Source organism: Embiotoca jacksoni, unplaced genomic scaffold (assembly GCF_022577435.1).
Source record: "Embiotoca jacksoni isolate LCO1_2020_lvr unplaced genomic scaffold, fEmbJac1.0.p SCAF_4, whole genome shotgun sequence".
Taxonomy (NCBI): domain Eukaryota; kingdom Metazoa; phylum Chordata; class Actinopteri; family Embiotocidae; genus Embiotoca; species Embiotoca jacksoni.
In genome coordinates, this window is record NW_027185392.1 from 12,510,521 (window position 1) to 12,531,251 (window position 20,731).

The following is a 20,731-nucleotide window of genomic DNA, read 5'->3' on the forward strand; positions in this document are numbered from 1 at the left end:
GAAAATAACCTATATTAACTAATACCTGCCTGTTCTTTCTGTAGCAGATCTTTCACTGTAGATCCAGAAAAATACTGTATTTTGAACGAAACACAGAGGTGCACAATATCTGATCCTTTCCACATGCTTCCACGTACCATGATGCATACTGAAGACTAAATTAAAATTGGGTGTGGCACACACTTTCAACACAGGTCTCCAGTTTGACATCACACAAACCAACAAGATCTTATGTGTTACCACTTTTATTTCTATGATGTGAAGATAATCTGCAGTCGCGAGGAAGTGAAAAGTCAGCCTGACATCTCTCAATTTTAAACCATCAAACACATTTTATTAATTGCTTTTAAAATTATATAGAACTGAAACAATTAGAAAATGTAGTCAAATTAATCAGCAGCACATTTTAAAATCAATTGGCAAGATGGGAAATATTGCCTGCAGGTATGGCCATTTTAAGCAAAAATATTATTTGATATTTAGAGGGAACTACTCAACTATTATTCAATGACCGTGCGTAGCTGTGGTGGACTAATGATATGCTGGCTAGTGATTGCGCTGTACCTCGTTTTTGTTAATTTTCACGAGTTAAGTTCCTGCTGGATTAGTCCTCACATGTTTCAGCTGTTTGTAGCGTACCTTCTCTCACAGCGTCACTCACGTTTTACTAACACCTGGTGGTAACACTTACTTCTCCTTCTTTTGATGTTTAATGGCGGTTTGCAAACGGCTGTTAGGTGCGTTAACGACACCTTCTGGCATTAAAAATGCATTATGACAAGTGCTGTAAAACAAGGGAAAAAGAACAAAATAAAATTCTGAAAACGTAGTCACATAAATTATTTGATTTTTTTTGTGATTTATTTAATGACTTTTTGAAAAATTTGAAATCCTGATCCATCTGTAATTTTCAGTGTTTAGCTTTTCAAATTCAATCACTTGCTGTGTTTCTTTGTTTTATATGAAAGTAAACAGAATATATTTGTGCCAGTCAGATGGAAAGTGGGATCTGGGAAACTGTAATGGACATTTATGATGATATGCTGCCATTACTGGACAAATATAACTGCTATTTCACCAATCTCACTACAAACGGGCAACATCAGTGTTTTGCTTCTTACAGAACACCAGGATTTGACAGAATTCAGGCCCCGGTATTAAAAGGGCTGTATGGACTGAAAGATTTTGTCTCACATTAGTCAATATATATATATATATATATATATATAGACCAAAATAATATCGCATACATTTTAACAAGGGCTTTTCAATCCTTATAACATACCCTACCCCACCCTTCGACTCACCAATCGATTCCATTAAGAAAACAGTTTGACTATATTCATCCAAGTGAAAGCCCTCTGTTAATTCCTCTACCTCTTTCTTTCTACAGCAGGAAAATAACATGAAAACTGTCAAGCCTCCACCACCTTCAATGTTCAAACAACATTAAAAAGACTCCTCCTTTCATTTAGACATTTGAATTGGCTATGAACTAATTATGTCATCCACTCACAGGTGGCCACGGCAGATGGCATCATCCAATGGCCTGTGTCGATACGGTGCCAGGGTGGACTGCTGCTGGGGATGGACACGCCGCTCCTGGGGTCACTGCCAGCGTGAGTGCCACCATGCCTGCTGCTGATGCTGGGAGCAAACAGGGCTAACAAGGTTGCGAGGTTTCAAGCTGGGGTCAGAGATGCTATTATACTGAAGGATATGCTATAACAATGCCACAGTAACTAAAGGCTCTGGGAAACACACACACGTACACATGCACATTGCCACAACAGAAACACATACAGCTAATGGTGCATCGCACCTGGGACAATCTTTGAGTAAAGATTGATGATAATGGCTGGTGGGACTGGTGGACCGGCTGACATTTATATTCACACTGCGGGTGGCTGTAATGAGAGAGAGACTATAGCTGCAGGTGGACACATTCAAGGGTAGAGCGGAGATTGATTATAGATAACAACTGTGCAAAAACAAACTAGCTAACACTGCCACAACGAGGAAAACAGAAAGATGGTGTTAACACAATCCATTATTTTGTCAAGTGTACATACCTTGACTCATCGATATATTCAGGAACAGGATTCAGAGGATGTTTCCTGTTGTTACTTGTAGTATCCCAGCACCACACACCTTTATCATATTATCATGTCACATTTTTTACATGTGAGAGATCCTCCACTCTGCTGTAATGCTACCCAGGGAGGTGTGAATATACCAGTGGGTTTCAGATGTGAACAGTCGCCTCACAAATGTCACATCCTTTGCATGGCTTGCTGCCTGTGATGGCATACCTGCTTCTTTGCAGTGGATGTTTAATAAAGAAGGGGGTAACACATAGATAGGCTATTTCCCATGCAGGAATTTACCAACTTGCAATTTAAAGGAACAGACAAGGAATATGCTTCCTTTCCAAGAGTTAGATGAGGAAATCAATACTACTCTCACGTGTCCGTTAAGCAGCGGATGAGCTAGAGCTTAGCTGGGCCCTTTACGCAGTAGTAAAAAAAATCTAAAGCGCAACAGATTAAAGAAACAATATATAACATGTAATTGGTAGTCTTTGGTGGAAACTTTTTGTTATCTCTGGATAGAGCAATGGCAGCTGTTCCCTCCATGTATGTATTAAAATGAACTGGATACAGCAGTCAAAGACACCAAATAATTCACATGAAAGCCTGAAGCATGTATCAATGCAACCGGCCAAAAAAGTCTCAGCAGGCCTGCACACACTTTGACAATTATGGGCATATAGAGCATGCACGCTGGAGACACTGTGCTGAGCTGAGCTGGTTGAGAGGGTGCACATCCAAGACTTTCATAAGGCACGTCAATGGACTTTGTGTTGGCTTCTTATACATATAAATTGTATAGAATAATTGACTTAGTATGCAGCTCTTCCAAATATTATTGGCCAAATGGATCAAATTCTGGTGTATTTTTCTTTTTTGTGTGTGTGAAAAATATTTTTTTTACACAAAATCACCAAACTGTTTAGTGCCATTCTCGGGGGTTATTTTCCCTTTGTTTCCAGCCTTTACGCCCAGCTAAGCTCATGAGCCGCTGGCTTCAGTGTCATATATTGAGTACAAATATGTGAGTGGTATCAATCTTCTCATTAAACTCTCGGCAGGAATACAAATGAGCATATTTTCTAAAATGTTAAAAGCAGGTTTTGCTTTTGTTTCCACAAATCCTGAAATTAAATTATAGTCTTTTGATTATGATTGATTACAATCACATCATCACATCACAACAAATGACAACCACAACGAACACAAAACCAAAAAGTTTATATGATAGCATGTCTGAGTTTTCCATACATATTAGGAACTTGTTTTATCTTTGGTGATTTATTAATGTAAAATGAAAATAAAATCAATATCAGTATAAGTACTAAGTCTTAAATGTTTTGTCTGATGAACTCTGACTGTGATCTTTTAATGGAATATTGTAATTAAAAGTGGTGTCTTATTTTTAAATGACATATAATGTCCCAATTTGTGGGAAAAAAAATTGTAGAGCTGACCACCAAAGTCTTGCAAGTTCATGTTGTTTAGGTTCCTGCTGTGGAAAAGGCCTAAAGGGGTTCATAACTCTGCATGTTGGTTCTGGCCACATATTTATAGCTCCTTAAATTATTGTTTATCATTCCACTCTTTTTGTGTTTGACTAAATGATTATATTTTGATTTATGTTATTAGGTGTTGAAGCTCATCATGCTGTCTTATAGCTGACCCTTTCTATGTATCTCATTGTATTTTGTATATTTTCTTGTGGAACATGTGTCACAGACTGCTTGTTGGGTCCAAAGGCCTGTGCTGCTGATCAGAAAAACTGCTGATGGTGTTGGGTTTAGCTGTTGGACTGCTCTTATTTTGTTCTGGAGAACACAAACAGTATTTCTTGAGTTCACGGCCCCAGTGTTTTATATTCCTTTTAGCTGAGCCAGATTAACCTCAGCTCTTTGTGAGACAAATCTGCTTTTTATCCACTTCTTACTTCATGTCTATTAGAAACAAAATATTATAATTTTATTCTCGTGTAAACACTTGGAGCCAGAAGTTATGCCAATGTGTTATGGGACAGACCAAGACTTGTAGCTTGAGGGGAGTTGTTTTTCATACAGTCGTTGACCTTGTTCAGAAACCAATTTTTTCAAAGGCCTTAATGTTTGAACAACAAAATCTGTGCTGGAATGATATAGGCAAAAGCAGCACTGTTTCAATTGTATCATTTGATAGTGTTTGTTTGAACATGGGGCCAGGCTCAGTGGTAATCCTGGCAGGAGTCAGCCAGCTCAATGCCCAGTTCCTCCCAGTGCATCTGTACTGGGCTCTCTGCCTGTACATCTTCCCATGTTCAGTAACATTGAAGGTGGAATAGATATGCACTTTGGTTTGAGGACGGAAGATGAAGATGACTTTATTATCACAGAGTCTTCAATTAGGGGGCAAGAAATTATACATGTTTTTATATTTAACTCACCTAAAACCCAAACGTTAATGTAAACTGCTGCAGCACATGATGCATCCTGGTTGCAGTTTCAATAGACAAAACATTAGACAAACAGTAGACAAAAGTCACATTAAAAAAAAGTCAAGTTTGTATCAATTTCTAACCCAGCCAGTAAACAGTGTGTGAGCACGTTTTCTCTGTTGATCTCTGGAGTCCCCCATGTTGAGCCAAAAATATCAGCTAATTTTGAGCTTAGCCATCATATCCAGCTGCTACTTTCACCTCTCCTTTTTTTTTCTACAATCCATATCTGCTCTGTGAGTTAAATCACTCAGCGAGTGCTTGCCTTAATGCTTCCAAATGCTGCCTACTGGGCCCGGTAAAAAAAAATCCCTTCACTTGGGACTACAATCAGCATTCCATCAAGTCAGTAAGGTGCTGATTTAAACCTCAGAGGACAGAGGTGGAAGGATTAGGGAAGAAATCGAGTGTAATCATGGGTGTGTACATGTGCATGTGTATCTTTGTATGTGTGTGAGAGTATGCAGTCATCACAGATTTGAGGTCTTGGTAAGTTTCAGTGGAGATGGAAGAGATTAGACTGGAGCTATCGGATTGTGGCTTTCTCAGCCACGGAACTCAGCAATTGGTTTGTGCAACTTCTCTCAAAGAATGAGAAACTTAATGCATCAGCCTTGATTTTTTTATTTATTTTTTTTGCTCCCAGAACTGAAAGAGTGATGGAGAGAGCAGATGAAGGACTAAAAGTAAAAATGCTGAGGTACAAGATAAATGGTTTAGAGGTAAGATGAGTGTTGTTGTAGTGGGGGAGAGATGTAAGTGAGGAATTCAGGCAGATGGAGTAGAGAGCTTTAGATTTATCGTAGACCGAAGCTCCACTCATAATGTTGTGACAGGCCATCCGGCAGGCAAAGCTACTCTTGAAGCTACTTACTCTAACCAGCTGCCATCATGAGCATTTCACTGCCACTGTGAGCAGTTGAACATTTGCATTTCTAAGTGCATTTCCAGTGCATTACTGTAATCATGTGAAAATACTGCTCCTCTCTTCCTCCCTTGACAAAGATGAAAAGCTGTCTTTTCAACACGTTGATCTGAGCAGTTAGTTATCAAAATGGTCCGCTCAGCAAGTTATAACAGGAGCTTAGATCATTCATTGCATTTAATGTGAAGTGATACAGGATGTGTGAGGTTATAAAAGAGACCAACTTTAATTTGAATCTAAATTCATCAGTATGACTTGTAGATGCTTCAAAAAGCTTAATTAAAACATAAATATTCATAAGAGGACAACCGACCAAAGATTCCTGATTATAAAATCTGGTATTCATTTAAATAAAGTTTGTTCTGCACTTCACTTCAACGCCAATATTCAGTGTCAGTGCAGGAAGCACCAAGATGTGGATTAAGGGTGTAAAGTTAGTTTGGTGGTCAGGTCATGCAGAATGTTGGTCCCAGGCTTGGGGAACAGCAAAGAAGTCACAAATAGCCAAATCAGGCGAGTCAGATTTGTGGTGGCAACAATTGTTTTGTTGCAGGTGAGAAACATACACATTTTCAAAGCAATACAGTATGTGCAGGTGTGTAGTCATGTCAGGATGTTTGCACTGAATCTTTTCCATCAGACACTTCAGAACATCACAGTTGAACTTTATGTTGACACTCTGACCATGGGGGTGAATTCATGGTGTGCAACCCTACGAAATGTTAAAAAGAGCCCACCTGGTTGCGCTCCTAATGGGACGTGCTTTGTTTGGTCTTGAAAAGTGGCATTCTGCTGCTGTTGAAACATTAACGTTACTCAAAACCCCCACCCAGCTCACTTCTTCATTGGCGTAGGCTTTCTGAAGTATTTTAATGGTCTCTTTTGTCAGTTTCTTGAGTTTGACACAACATTTAGCGTGCTCGACTTTCAGGTCCCTGCCTAAAAAAAAACGCCCACATTTTTCAACCTCCACACCATCAGTTTGTACCACAGGCTTTCTGATATGAATGTAAATAACTGATGACATCATCAGGGTATCTCAGTTTGCAGGATGTTATGCAGCTGGTTTCACAGGATCTATGGTACTTTTCATGACAAGTTAACTGAAAGTCATGTGCAAATTCAGTTAAGAGTCCCTTTTAAAACATCTAATGGAAACATTAGAAAATATCATTAAGAATAAACTCGGGTTTTTGCAGAATTGTCCATTAACAACATTCATTGTCTGGAGAAAAGATTTTATTATATTATCCAAAACCAGAAGAGAGGACTTGGATTTGAGTGTGACTGCCACTGCAGGGACAAAAATGAGGACCCTAAATACTCAAATCAACATCCAAATACAATTTCCAATAGAAAATATTTAATAATAATAAGATAGTGAAAGGTAGTGATTTGATTGCCATACAGCTTCAATAGTTCATGTTTTTGTTTTTAGGTAGGTACTATTTGTCACAACACAATAAAAAACAATATTGACAAAACTTTGAAAGGTTCAAATATTATATTTTATCAGTCGGTATTCAGGACTATGAAAGACTTAAACTAACTTGCGATTTTCTAATGAAGACTTGTGACTGGACTTGGACGAGTATCAAAGGACTTGAGACTTGTTTTGATTTACTTGGATCTTTCCACAAGACTTAGGAACGGCTTGGGTAGAACGACGTGCATTGATTTTCTCTGCATTGTAAAGGAATTGGGTTGAATATCATCTCCATATTAAATAGATCACACATTATAATTTCCTCAGAGGTCCTGGTGGATTTTACAAATCCACTGAGACCAGGATTTAGTTTGATTGAGTGCAGTCTTTGTTTCTTTCAATGGTGTGGACCGGATTAAGGCAAGACTTTTGAATTGGTAATGTGAGCTAACAAGTGAGCGATGAAAGGAGCAAAGTGATAGCTCAGTTTAAGTTATTCACTTTATCATGATTGTCTGTGTGGTTTCCGTGTCTGCCCTACTTTCTTTCATTATCACTTGGCTGTAAAACCAAAAAGTGTGTCTTTTCATCTGTTTGAGGTGAAAGTAAAAGAGAAGGGTTTGCTCTCTGAAATTGGAGGCGGTGTTTGCAGAAATAAAAGGAACACGTTCAGTATTACTTGACACAATTCTGGCTTTAAAGGATCTTGAATTTAGGCAATTTAGGATCAAATGCATGGAGAAAAAGCAATGTTCACAGGCAGGTAGCTGCAGCATTTATTTTTTCATATATTGATGAAACTAGGCCCACTAATTACATTCGTGGTAATTTCGTCTTTCATTGCAGTGGTGTAAATTTAAATCGAAATTTAAATTTACTGTTTCACTTGTGTAAATGAGGAATGGTAAATATTTTCAGAAATAAGACAACATCAGAGAAAGTTGTTGCAGATCAACATCCTTTTGTTTATAAGTACATTTACACCCATTTTTTCATTGAAGGTAATCATCACCCAGCTGTCCCAAATATGTGGGCAAGTACGGGGCTACTTGATCAACTAGTAGATTCAATAGGATGTTATACACGACATACAATCATTGATAGGTGTGCTAAACCTTTGTCGTCATGGTAACAATAATAATCACATTAACGTTGAACAGATTTGCAGTTTAGTTTGGTTTACGTGCCAAAACTACTTGGTTAGGTTTAGGAAAAGGTCATGGTTTGTTTTAAAATGGGTACGTTAATCACGTATGTAGGTTAAGTGCGTTACATAAGTTGAGTTACTTACGTAACTTTAAAAAAAAAAAAATCTAACGTTGACTTTTGTTTTCACATAAAACACGAACAGAAGGTTCATCCAACCACCTCAACCCCCTCTGTACGTGGACTCTCCATAATACGTAACATGACTTCCTCCGTGGCTCCCATCATAATTACTACAGCCACTAGAGGTCGGAAAAAGTGTAACCTTCTGGTGTAGTTTGCCTAGTTGAAACATTTGATCAATGAAATAGTGATTTTACTACTACTAAACCTACAACGAGGTTAAATAGGGCCCTCTTAGCCCATATATTTTTTAGACAGATGTGTGATGATAACTGCCTCTTCAATAGTCTGAATAGTCCAAATATAACCATTACCAAGAGGCAACAATGAATATGTGTCACTCTAGAACTCCAGACTGTGTGTTTTTTTCTCAGGAATGTTTGCTTGTCAAATTGACCAGGCTGTGCCCTCTAACATCATGTTTGTTTGTTTTGTTTTTCTCTCAAAGACTAAACAATGCTGCAATCTTTGTTTGTTTGTTTGGCTATTTGTTTTGCAGCTCTCTTCGCCTTAACTCACAGAGTAGTCGGGATAAGGTGCCAGCCCCAAGGTTAGCTCCACATGTTTCTTGAAGTAATCTTGCTAGACATGTATTGCTGAAGGCACATCCTCTGAATCCTCGGCTCACTCACTTATTTATAGAGCCAAGACCACCCCCTTCTTCCCAGCACCAGTAACACCTCACACCCGTTTGGCAGCGGCCATCGCCTTCCCTCTGGCCTCCGATCTATGCAAACAACTAACACTCTGCAGACCCAGTTTCACCTGAAGCCATGTTGAACATGAATTATGAATTAAGTTCTTTAGCAACTTATTAATATTCAATTCTGCCTCTGGTCAACTACTTGGAATACTAATGAAACCCTGAAATCCATAATGATTTTTAATTAATGCATATATATACAATGTCTATGGTGCAGAGTACAAACCGAGTATCTAAAGTGGTCAAAGATCTTCCGCATGTGAGAACTCTTGATTTATTTATTCAGGTTGAGAAGGCCAATGCCATCACATTTCATTATTAAATAAATACTCATTGTGACATATTGTCTATCATTCACATTTTTGCTGCATACCCACAATAGGATAAAACACATTGAAACCCCAGACACTGTTGATGCTGGTCATGAATTATGCAAATTTTCATATTCAGGGCAATTTTTATCATTGATAATTTGCTGTTTATCATGTGAAAATGACAAATGTTATCTGGTTCCAGCATTGCAAATGTTAAGATACTCTGCTTTTCTCAGTTTCACATGATTTTGTATAACAATTAATCCATTAATCAAAAGAGAGAGAAAAAAATTAGAAAAAGAAAAGGGAAATTAAAATCAGCCTTAGAGGTGATCTCTTCATTTTAATTAACCTTAAAAGCATTTCTCATATTTTGTAGATAAGATGATGCATTACAGTAACAAAAAAGTTCATATGTGATACGAAAATAATACTTATTAACTTTACAAATACAATGAGTTGATCACAAACAGTCACCTAATGAGAGGGATCTTCAGTGCCAGCCTTCCTGTGTCCACAGGAATGGCTGATGTAAACCAGAGTGAAAGTGTGTCATCACGCAACGTGTTTTGATGGTGTTCATGGAACGAGGGTCACACACGCTATGTTTGGCCTTCCAGCTGGTACGGCCGTTTTTAGTCCTCCTTGTCCTTTGCTGTGGTTAATGAACACTGGCCGTTTCGCTGATCTCTCTGCCATGCCAGGGGCTTAAAAATACCCTGAAAGGCAAAGCCTGTTGACGGCTGCCTCTGATCCCGCTAATCAAATCCTCCTCCAAGTAGGAGAATAACAAAAAGCACTTCACTCGGCTGCTCCCTAACTAAAACATCAGTAGTTTCTTTCCTTTTATCTTCTGACCAGACCAAGGTCTATCAAACTTCTCCTTACAGAAAAGTCAGACTCTTTTCATTTCCTCCAACAAATTGGGCCATTTTTAATTTGTAATCGTGAACTTTGACTGCTCAGTGTGTTAACAGCCTGGCTCCTCTCTCAAGCCTCTCAAACTGGGTTGACAATACTTTCATTCTATTTGATTAAATAGCCTAATAAAGTGGAATGAGTCTGGAGATATTATCTACACAGTTAAATGATTCATCTGGTACCTGTGTGCCTTTGAATTCAGTTTGAACAATGTGACTGAAACCTAAGGAGCTAAAGTTGTTCTGCTCGGCTGCAATTTGAACTTGTATGAATGGAAATTTCCGAGACTGTAACTCAATTCTGAGCCTATGCTTTTCATATATAGAAAGAATTAGACAGCCCATTCTTCTTCAATTATTTTAGATGTACGTCAGTATGCACTAAAGTACCCTTCACTTTATTTCTAGTGTTTAGAAAATAATTTTGAAGAGCGAGCACTTTGAGAATTTCTCAACCAAGACTGCGCAATTAAATGTAAACATTTCCAATACCATCAAATTACCAGTGTGTGAATGCTGCCGTCTGAGTGTTCCAGCAAAGGCAGAGGTCAAGGTTTTATTGTTTATGTTAAATAGACTACGCAGTTAGGCTCATCCACACTCAGGATAATATGTACCAAGTCTGGTGAAGATTAAAGCCGAGGAATAGTGAAAGTGTCCAGCAAAAATATTTTTTTTTGTTGCATAAGCAGGAATATAACATGCTTCTTGGAAGACCGTGTTCAGATTGACTGTAGCACTGCATTGAAAAGCCCAATGAGATTACTGTTTTGGCACAGTGGGTGTCCTGATGCAAGTGGCTTCAGCAAATAAACACACACTCGTCCAAAATGCACATTGCTGATAAATAATTTCATAAGACAAACCGTGTTTTTTGTTTTTTATTTTACCCTATAAACACTAAGACAAAGGATAGCTTTCCAGAAACTGTCTTACATTACAAAGTGCTACTGTTTGGGGCTCCAAATATGCCTAAAAAAATGATCAATTTATTTGTCATGCATTTATTTTAATAAACTGGACTGTCTAGGTCATTTTTTCATTCATTTGGTATCTGAAGATAAACTCACTTCTACACAGTCCTTTGTGTGCAGTGCTGCTTTCACTCTGAACAGCTGCTAACTTGCTTTTCTATCCCTCGGTCGTCCCAACTTTCCACCAAAACTGAAATCTGTTGAGTGTTTTTTTCAGCAACGCTGTTTGAGGTCATACAGATAAACATGAGGAACAACATACAAAAACATCCTTGAAGCAAGTTATGTAGCAAAATCGTTATCTGGTTGTAGCATGTAGGGCATCACCAACGCAATGATGTAGAAAACCCCGCAGCTGTATCGCCACAAATAAAGCTGAGTACACTGTCACACCTTTCCAGATACACAACAAACTGGCTGTTGTGATAAACACTCTCCGCCCGAGTTTCTCTCTGTTTGTGACTCAAACACAAATACTGCCTCTTCTACCATAGTGATAATTAAGTCCTCTGATGGCACTATATTATGACATAATTAATGAAGCTTTTAATGAAAATTAGTAACACTTGGCTGAGGCCCCGTGTATCACACATGCTTAGCAGCAAGCTGCAGTTGGCAGTCAGATAAGCAGGGCAAGCCTCCAGCTCACTGAGACAGAACACAGTGTAAGTGAAGCTGTATGCACTCAAAATATCACTATTCAGGCACCACGTACAATCTGCAGGGCAGCTCTGCATTGAGAAACTAATTATAATCTACTATTTCGGTGCTTTAATTGTTTCAGTCTAGGGGAGAGACATCATCCTCCGAGGTAATCCTCGTTGGGTGTATGCCAGAGTAAATATCAGCACTGCATTTTAAAAACAAGAAAATGAAAACTTTGCAAGGTGTTAAAAGGTCAAATTTGTCATTTACCTCATGAAGGACAAGGATAATAAAACTTTTCCAAGATCCAGAACAGTGCAAGGTGAAAAAAAAACTGCTATATATAATGTGGTTACCTGAAAATGGCTTCTCAATTATCATTAGTCAATGATAATAACACTGTCACACAAGGAGAAACAAACACACATTTCCTCTATGAATGAGGCATCATGCTGTTTTATTTCCTTAATGTGGTGTAAACAGATAATTTACAGCCAAAGGGGTTGTGGAAGTCAAGAAGCAGTAGGATTAAGTGCTTTGTCATCCTGATCTGGTACAAGCAGTCTGCTAGGGTGCTGCACTGATCTGTCTCTTCCTCTTTGAATCCTCCCTGAACAGCTGTGTGCCAGCCTGGCTGTAAGCATGGAGACTGCGTGGGACCCAATAAGTGCAAGTGTCATCCTGGCTTCACCGGCAAGACCTGCAATCAAGGTGAGCTCCTGCCTGGATTTTGTAGACACTATGACGACTCTGGCTATGATGTTACTTTGCAGTTGGTGTGTTACTTTTTTATTTGTAATATGGCACTAAAATGGAAACAGACAGAATATATGGTGTCCGCCCACTTTGCAACACACAGGCCTGCTGACATGCACATTTTTCACAAGGAGATGAAGCGAAGGAGATCTCCTGCCCTGAGCAACAGCAGCGTAGTCATTGTTTATTGTGGCCGGATCTCCACCGCACAACACCAGTGTATTAAAACTGCCACGGGAGCGGAAGCTGGTTTGCCGTCAGCCAACAGTAGTGAGATGCTTTAATCACAGGGGAGGAGGCAGAGAGGGAGAGCTGATTCAGCTCAAATGGAAATGAGTGGTGAGGCCACGTTGAATGATCCCGGGAGTGCATCCTCTCCTGTGAAGATAACATCTCAATTAATGACCTGAGATAACTTTGCCTGGCTGAGTAGTGCTATTGAAAGAGTGTTTGTTTTGTTGTGTGTGTGTGTGTGTGTGTGTGTGTGTGTGTGTGTGTGTGTGTGTGTGTGTGTGTGTGTGTGTGTGTGTGTGTGTGCGCGCGCGCTGTGGGTGCTTGAGGTTTTGTGCATTGATAGTTTGGACATGTTGAAAAGCTTTAAAGCTCCCCAGTTAGCATTAAGTTGACATGCATCCAAGCAGCTTGAAAATACTTGCGGAATCACGCCCTGAGACAGGAATAGGATAGTGTGTAATTAAAAACGGGGGCGGGGGTGTGGGGTGGGAGGGGGTTGAAATCCTTTCCGGAATGTTCCAAATGACTCATCTTGCATTTGGAGGCTATAGGTGGCTCCTGTCTGCCTGGCCAGACAACTCTACTTTGTCTTAATCTACAACAAAGGGGAGAGGAAAAAGGATCTGCATCCCTTCTCCAACTACAATAGACTTTGTTGCCAGCTATTCAAACAGACTTATCTGACAAATGTGGTTCCAAGACCTTTCAAGATGAAACTGTACTTTCAAGCATTCGGCAAACTCCCATTTGTCCAATAAGCTGTAGATGTTTGACAGAGCTTACCACTTTACTGAGCCTTGAGTGGCAGACTTGACCTTTCAGCCTAGGTAGGTGTTGATAACCTTGGATTCGGTGTTCAGTTGCCCCATGCTATGGAAACCAATTTAATTATTCAGAGACCAGAGATTAGAATATCTAATTTAAATGCAGCCTCCGTTAAACATTGATTTGAGGTTTACTATTGATGTGGCAGGTGGCCAATTTTCCGAAGCATTCTAATATCCAATCCCTCTGGAGTGCTGCATTTATCTTGAGGAGACAACTGGAGGAGTGAAATACGCTGCCCTGAGCTGCTCGTCTGACCTCGTTGCTGCCAAAGGTCAGGTAGTCACCCTGAGAGCTTTTAAATCATTTTACAATCTATAAATTTGTTTTGTGGACAACATTGCACCCCAGGAGGTTGCATAGATAACCAGTGAGAGATCTGGTAAAGAGATGAATTGTATTTATTCAAATACTCAACTTAAGTACAATTTTAAAGCTTGAATATCTAAGACCTCTGTTTCGTTCTCTTTGGCGGCACCTTTGGCAACAATTAACAACTGTAGCTATATTTTTAGACTTCACTGCCTAGAAATTCATAGAATGTGAAATTCAGTATGCCAAAAATACCGGGATGTCCTCCTACATCCAGTCGTATTTTGCAATATGCAGACCAGCATGTTTCTCTGATTGTTCTGACCCACAATCCTCTGTGCAACGGAGAGATATGTCACATCAACTGAGCTGGTGGCGCTAATGCTTGTTTGTAATTCGCAAAAGGAAGAAGAAGCAGAAGAGGCATTAGTACAAAGTGTAACATGAAGTGCATTAAGCTTTTTCCTTTTACTCAAACCGTCACGCTATTTATTGCGACGGATGTGAACAAGAAGGTCAAAGTTCACTTGAATGTTTTTATTCGTTTTTATTTTAAATTATATTAATATTTTCATGCCACATTATACTTCGGCTTCACAAAGTGGGAAACATCGTAGTTTTTACTCAGCTTCATTGATCTGTCACCGTACATTACTAACAACTTTCTAACACCACACCTTTTGTAGTTATAGCAGTTCAACCAAACAATAACTGCTCTTGGATTTCATTCAAATAATTGTGAATAAAAAGTACACCAAGTACAAATGTACACCAACTTGAATGTACATTAGAATATTTTGCATGCACACACAAATGGACACACATTCCTCGGCTTTAAGTGGGAGGTGTGGATAGATGCGTGCCACTCTGGAGGTACTCTGATTAACAAGAGTGTTAAACACCTTGGTAACACTGCTTGTATGGAGCAAAAACAAACCACAGAGGAAACATTCGTGTTTACACTAAACAAACAGCACAGCAGACACGGTATTGATTTCTCATAGAATCAGAGCACTATTTTCCTCTGTCAGAGTTGTATTAGCTGTTACTGTTATGAGAGATTTACCTTATACTTCAAGGACTACATGGCTAGTTTAAGTGGTAGATCTTTTCACCTGTCACATAATTTAACTATAGTGGTTATTTCCTTTTCGTTGCTGTTCCTGTACAGAAAAACTCAAGGCCTGAATGGCATATAGTTCAAATGAATCTGTTTGCTTTTCACCAGTGAATCAACAGGCACTCATCTGTTGAGACTACTTTGAGAATCCTTATCATTTTGAGGGAGTGCTTCCCCTCAGTGCTGATGAGAATTGTTTCTGTCATACAGCATGGTGAGGATAGATGAATATGCTCTCGCTGCACAAATAAACTCATTATAGGGATAATCTGTTTAACAGTTTGGCAGCACTCTCCCCCTGCTGATCCAATCATTTTAATAAGATGATTATTCCGTGCAGGTGGATTTAATTAAGTGTAGTTGACCTGCTGTTAAGACACTATTAAAAGATTTTGCTGGAGGAACGGCATCTCAGATATCAGAAGCAATACAGCTGTAACGCCTCCACATGCTGCTTTCCTCCTTTTCTCACTGTGTGTCAGCCAGATATATAATTAATAGCACTTCAAGTATGATCATCTAGCACTGTTGGTGAAGCACATATACCATTTATTTTTTTATTTATATATGTCTGTTCTTAGAAAATTTCGTAATATCTGGATCTTTCACTGCTTTATTTTGGCAAAGCCACAGGAACTTTTATAATTACTTCCACTAATATGCACATGAATGTAATTCAGTGTAGGTGTAGGCAGATACTTCAGGGGTTGTTGGTTTAGAAACGATCCCTCTCTGTCACTGTTTGTCTTCCTGGCTGTCTGCTGTTAGCAGTCAAACAGCTGCAAGTATTTAAAGTATTGCATGGATGTCATTATACTGTGTTTTTTATATTTTTTATTTTTTTATTTTTTATCTCAGTTAACATCCAATTATGCCAAATTTATTTTATCTCATTTCTCTTATAAAACAAGTCATTAAAGAGGCAGGAAGTAATATTTGACCCTAATTAATCAAAACCTAATATGTTATCGGGTTGTCTGTCCCATGCTCGTGAACATGATAGGGACTATTTGAGGGAATTTTAAATTTGTTGAGTTCTGTTGGGCACATCAAAGGTCCATGTGACCTCACAAAACACGTTTGTGGCCATTACTCATACAGTCTTGCTAATTATGACAAAATTTGATACACATGTGTAATAGGATAAAATAATGAAGCAATGGCATTTCATATTTAAAAGGTCAAAGGTCAGCTCCACTGTGACATAGTGTTCTGCACAAACAGTTTCTGGCCATCATTCAAAACCATAACTGGGGAACAGAAGGGCAGACCGTCACCATATTTCACATTTGTTCAGATACTGAATTAGTGAAACTAATCTTGGGTGTCCATCTTGTAAGTGTGGTGATTGTATAGATCTTCTGTGCTGTTGGGTTGAAGGTGTATGTGAAGTAAGTTTTAGAGTTTGTAGCTTCTTTGCAGCAACATCCTTATTTGAATAATCATCTTCTGTCATTGCTACGACTTTGATTTCTATCATAATCTGCTTTATTGGCCAAGCATGTGAACATGTATAGTCATTCCTTCAAAGTCTTCAGTACATATTATGAGTCTGGAAGGATATGGATGCAAACTGCAACTTGGCTGGTTGGCGAAGGTAAACTGTAAAATGGTACTTCCAGTTAAATACATTTTTGTTACAAAATTATATTTAAACCAACTTGTTACTCATTTGGTCACCACTTGTAATATTTACCCACATGTATCCACTTAAAGTCAGAGGATTTTCACTGTGAATCTATCCTCTGAGTTTGTACAACCTCTTATTGTAGTGCCCTTTTATAGTTCCTATTGCAGACAAGGCCTGCGAGAGGTATTTCTCTCCTTGGCAGATTTGGCAAAGCTGCAATAGGCTTGCATAACTTCTCAGTTTAGATTATTGCAACCCTCAATAGGGAAATGTTTGAATGATTTGAAGCATGCGAAGCAGTCAGAGGTAGCTGTATCATCTTCCTGTCACTTGACAATAGGTGTTGTTTGCTCACTGCCGGAGGGAGGGTTGCTTGACTGATAGATGGTTAGGAGGGTGGGAGGGGGGGGTGAAATTCCTGAGACCCAAGTGTTTGTAGTCAAGCAATGATTTGCCTCTTTACATGGTAACTCCAGTCTACCTTTGAAACTCCAGGCCCAAATTGAGAAGGGATTCTCTGAATCAGAGATACTGTAATTCTCTGAGATCCTATTTTATCCTCATGACAAAGAAGGAATGCAGAAAAAGAGAAGAGGGCAGGAGGAGAAGGGCTGCAAAAACACTTCTGCCGTTTCTCCCATATGCCCGAAACTTTTTTTCTGATACTAAGCTCATGTCCAATTCCCACAAGTGTAATCCTCTTTGCTGCATAATGTTCCTCTTTACTTTTCAGGAATGTGTTGTGGTCAAAGGTGTTTTAATCCATTAGTTGGTGCTTTTTATTCTCACTACAGCTCTCTCTCTCTCTCTCTATCTCTCTCTTCTCCTTACTTATTCTCCACCCTTTACTACTTAATGTCAATCAAAACCCCCAACTTCCCCCTCCCTCCCATTCCCCTCATTCCCTCTAACCCATTTCTTTTGTCTAAAGAAGAAGCACTGGACTATTTAACCCCACCAGTGTGGGCCAGTCACCTTCCTATCTTTCTTCCCGTGGACCGTCAGCCAGCGAGAGTAGTGATGGAGGGTGAGATTTGTCGATCGACCTCCCCTCAGCTGCTTCTCCTCCTCCCCTTGGCAACATGCATGGTGCTGCACTGTGCAGCCTGAGGAGGAGTGAATGTCACTCTCAACTATTTTCTGACTGCTTACTGTCTTTCCTGGCAGAATAGGCATCCCAAAAGAGCAGCTTCTCACTAGAAATGCCAGCATGAATGCCGAGCTTGTCACAGTTTTTACCACTCCAGAAACAGAGGCAGGTGCTCTGTTTCTTTCCCTCTCTACCCTGAAAGAAGATTCTCAGTTCCGAAGAGCTGTCGTGATTTTCTCTTTATTGCTTTGTCCCCTTCTTCCTTCTCATTTTCCACTCCAGTTTTTTTTATTTTTTTTAATTTTTTTTAGCACCTGGAACAAAGAGCTCCTCCTTCCCTTTAAACCATCTTCGACATGGACTCAGCACTCATGGCTCCACCAGTACCTATAAAGCAAGGCCTCGAGTTCTAACCAGTGTTATCTTCTTTAGAGACATTATCCCCAAGAAAGAGCTTCCTGCTAATCTCTCTGTCAGTGATAGAGGCGTGTCGGGAATGTAGCATACCTCACTGGAGCTGACCCAATAAATCACTCCACTTTGCATCACTTCAGATGTATCTTAACAGTTCATTTACTGTACAGTGAGCACCCCAGAGGCGCTTTCCATCCCTGCTATCATGTAGGTTTCTGTAGTCCTGAGGCATGTCGAATTTACAGTTGGTAGTAATATCTGTCTGTTATCTCACCATTTCTCCACCCTTCTGTGTCCGCTCTGTCTCGTCTGTCCTCTCTCCGTCCTCTCCTTCAGAGATGACAACCTGGCTGTGTTTTGTGTCTGGCTTGTGCTGATGCTCACGGAGCTTCCACTATCTGAGAATGTGACAATTTCAATAATCCCTCATTTACATTTTTAAGCTGTTTTTTCAGTGCAGCCAGCAAGTGGAGACCTGTGTCTCTGCCACGCGGACAATGGAAGGTGTTGCTATGGTTTTCTACAAACACAGTAATGAGAATGACAATTGCTTACTGTGAAAACCAAGGAGGAATACAGGATTGACAATGCTAATTAAAAAGTAAAGAGTCACAATGTATGTGTGTGTTCAGGCGTGCGTGTGTGTGTTCAAGTGTCAATGATAATTTGATAATTAACATTATCTTGTGAGAGAAAGAAACGGTTGTAGGGTTTGGAGTTCAACTGTGAAAATGATGAATGCCTTCAGTCTGACAAAGAGCAGAATGAATCATTTTGAGTAGGTTTGTTTTGACAAAAAATAAAGAATAATTTATGTCACTTTTATGTTATAACATTTAAGCTTTTGAAAAAGCACATTGACATCTAAATTCATCTGATGCACACAAGCAGTAGCACAAGTGCAGTCACAGTGAAATTTGCATTAGGTAACAAGGCCTGATGTGTGTGTGCAGTGCAGTTTAAATAATTCATATTGGCATAACACTATGTTACTGTGTTACCACCTGCTTAGAAAACCTCTTTTTTCGTTAGCACAAATACATGTTTGTTTGCACCTGCAAAAAGTTTCAGGCATATTTGGATTATATTAAATCTCTTTTATATCTACTTTAGATTATAATATAAAACCCTTACTCAAAGACTATTTAGTTTACTTGTTATGTAGTAAAATACAATATGAAATGTAATGTTTTGTATTGGCTGACAGTTAAATGTCTGCTCCTTGTTACCCTCACTTTTGTAGTCAGTGAAAGTAATGCTATAAAGGTTATATATAGTGACTCCAATGTAACAACTGACCAAACTGACCTCTATATATCTTTAAGAATTTAAAGTTATAAAAAAAAGGATTTTGAGCCTGGTGGCACTTGGTAGGGTTAGACTAGGAGGCAAACAGTCCAAATTCTTGTCACATTCACTGATCGGTCAGCCAACATGGCTTTAGTAGACCACAAGTTTCCATTAATAGAAGATTGGGTGTGTGGATATACAAACTGGACATCTGTTCCATCATTCATCCAAATAAAACTATGGTATCTTTTTAAATGTAGGAGGTATGTGGACTTCAAAGAATGCACCCTGCATATGCCCATAGAGCTAAACGCGGCACCATTTAAAGTTTGTTTGGCCTAGATGACCCCTCATGTATCGTACAGTGAGATGAAGTCTATTTGTGATGCTTCTACTGTATCACAGAAACAGAAAGTGATATTCATAGTTTAAGTTATTTATATTTCTCAGAGCAGGTGTCATTATTCCGGTGTGATAGATTTTCATGTAGTTTCAATTTGCTCCCAACAGACCCCAAGTTTAGATTAGGGCCATCAACATAGAAGAGTCTTCAAGACCTGTATTTACACTCTTTCTAGAGTTGCTAAAGAAGCAGATGTTACTTTATGAATAATACTGAAATAAAGCCAAAGTGACCTTAAATTCTTTCAGACATTCATAAGCTTTTTTCGATGAATAAGTGAAACTAAATGAAAGGGTAACTTCACTGTTAAAGGAATTGAAACTGCTAACTTACACAGCTAAGAATTTTCCTGAGATCTGAAGAACAGTTTCTCAGTGAACCTTTACAGTCAAATTAATTCATTTTTACAGCTTGTAAATAGGATGTTTTATCCTCAGAGCCACTGATTGTTTTTCCATGACAATTTCACAACAGCACACTTGCTTATAGATTGGTATAATATATAACTAATTCAGAAAAATGGATACTTGTCCGAAACAAGAGTAAAAGTATTTAGAAGTAAGACAATTTGAAGCCTGCTCCAGCTTTTTTTGAAAATGGCAGTAACAAGAGTTGGGGATATGGAAAGGCTGATCTGGTTACTCCAGCAAGTTCAGAACATGTCCTTCTTTAATTCAGTGATGTTCTGCAAGAATGAGAAAGCCTCAACTTAAAAGTTGCTTCAGGACAGAAAAAAATGTTGTATAAAGCAAACTAAAATGAAAGGTCATCCTCTTTGTATCATAACTGCATAACTGCAGATGACTTTATAATCCTTATAAGTGCAGAAAAAAAAATCAAGAACTTCTAATAAAGATTATTGAG

The 20,731-nt window shown here is 38.9% G+C and overlaps 1 protein-coding gene across 2 annotated transcripts in view; it reads left to right on the forward strand.

The window, feature by feature from the left end:
- The window catches only part of npnta (nephronectin a), a 53,111-nt gene that overhangs the window by 7,616 nt on the left and 24,764 nt on the right, over positions 1 to 20,731 (forward strand). The window contains exons 2-4 of one of the 2 annotated variants that reach the window (XM_069166723.1): positions 1,519 to 1,619; positions 8,737 to 8,787; positions 12,412 to 12,504. In XM_069166723.1, coding sequence (XP_069022824.1) covers positions 1,519 to 1,619; positions 8,737 to 8,787; positions 12,412 to 12,504 — 245 coding nt within the window. The remainder of the gene's footprint in view (positions 1 to 1,518; positions 1,620 to 8,736; positions 8,788 to 12,411; positions 12,505 to 20,731) is intronic. The other variant, XM_069166722.1, reaches the window with a different exon arrangement.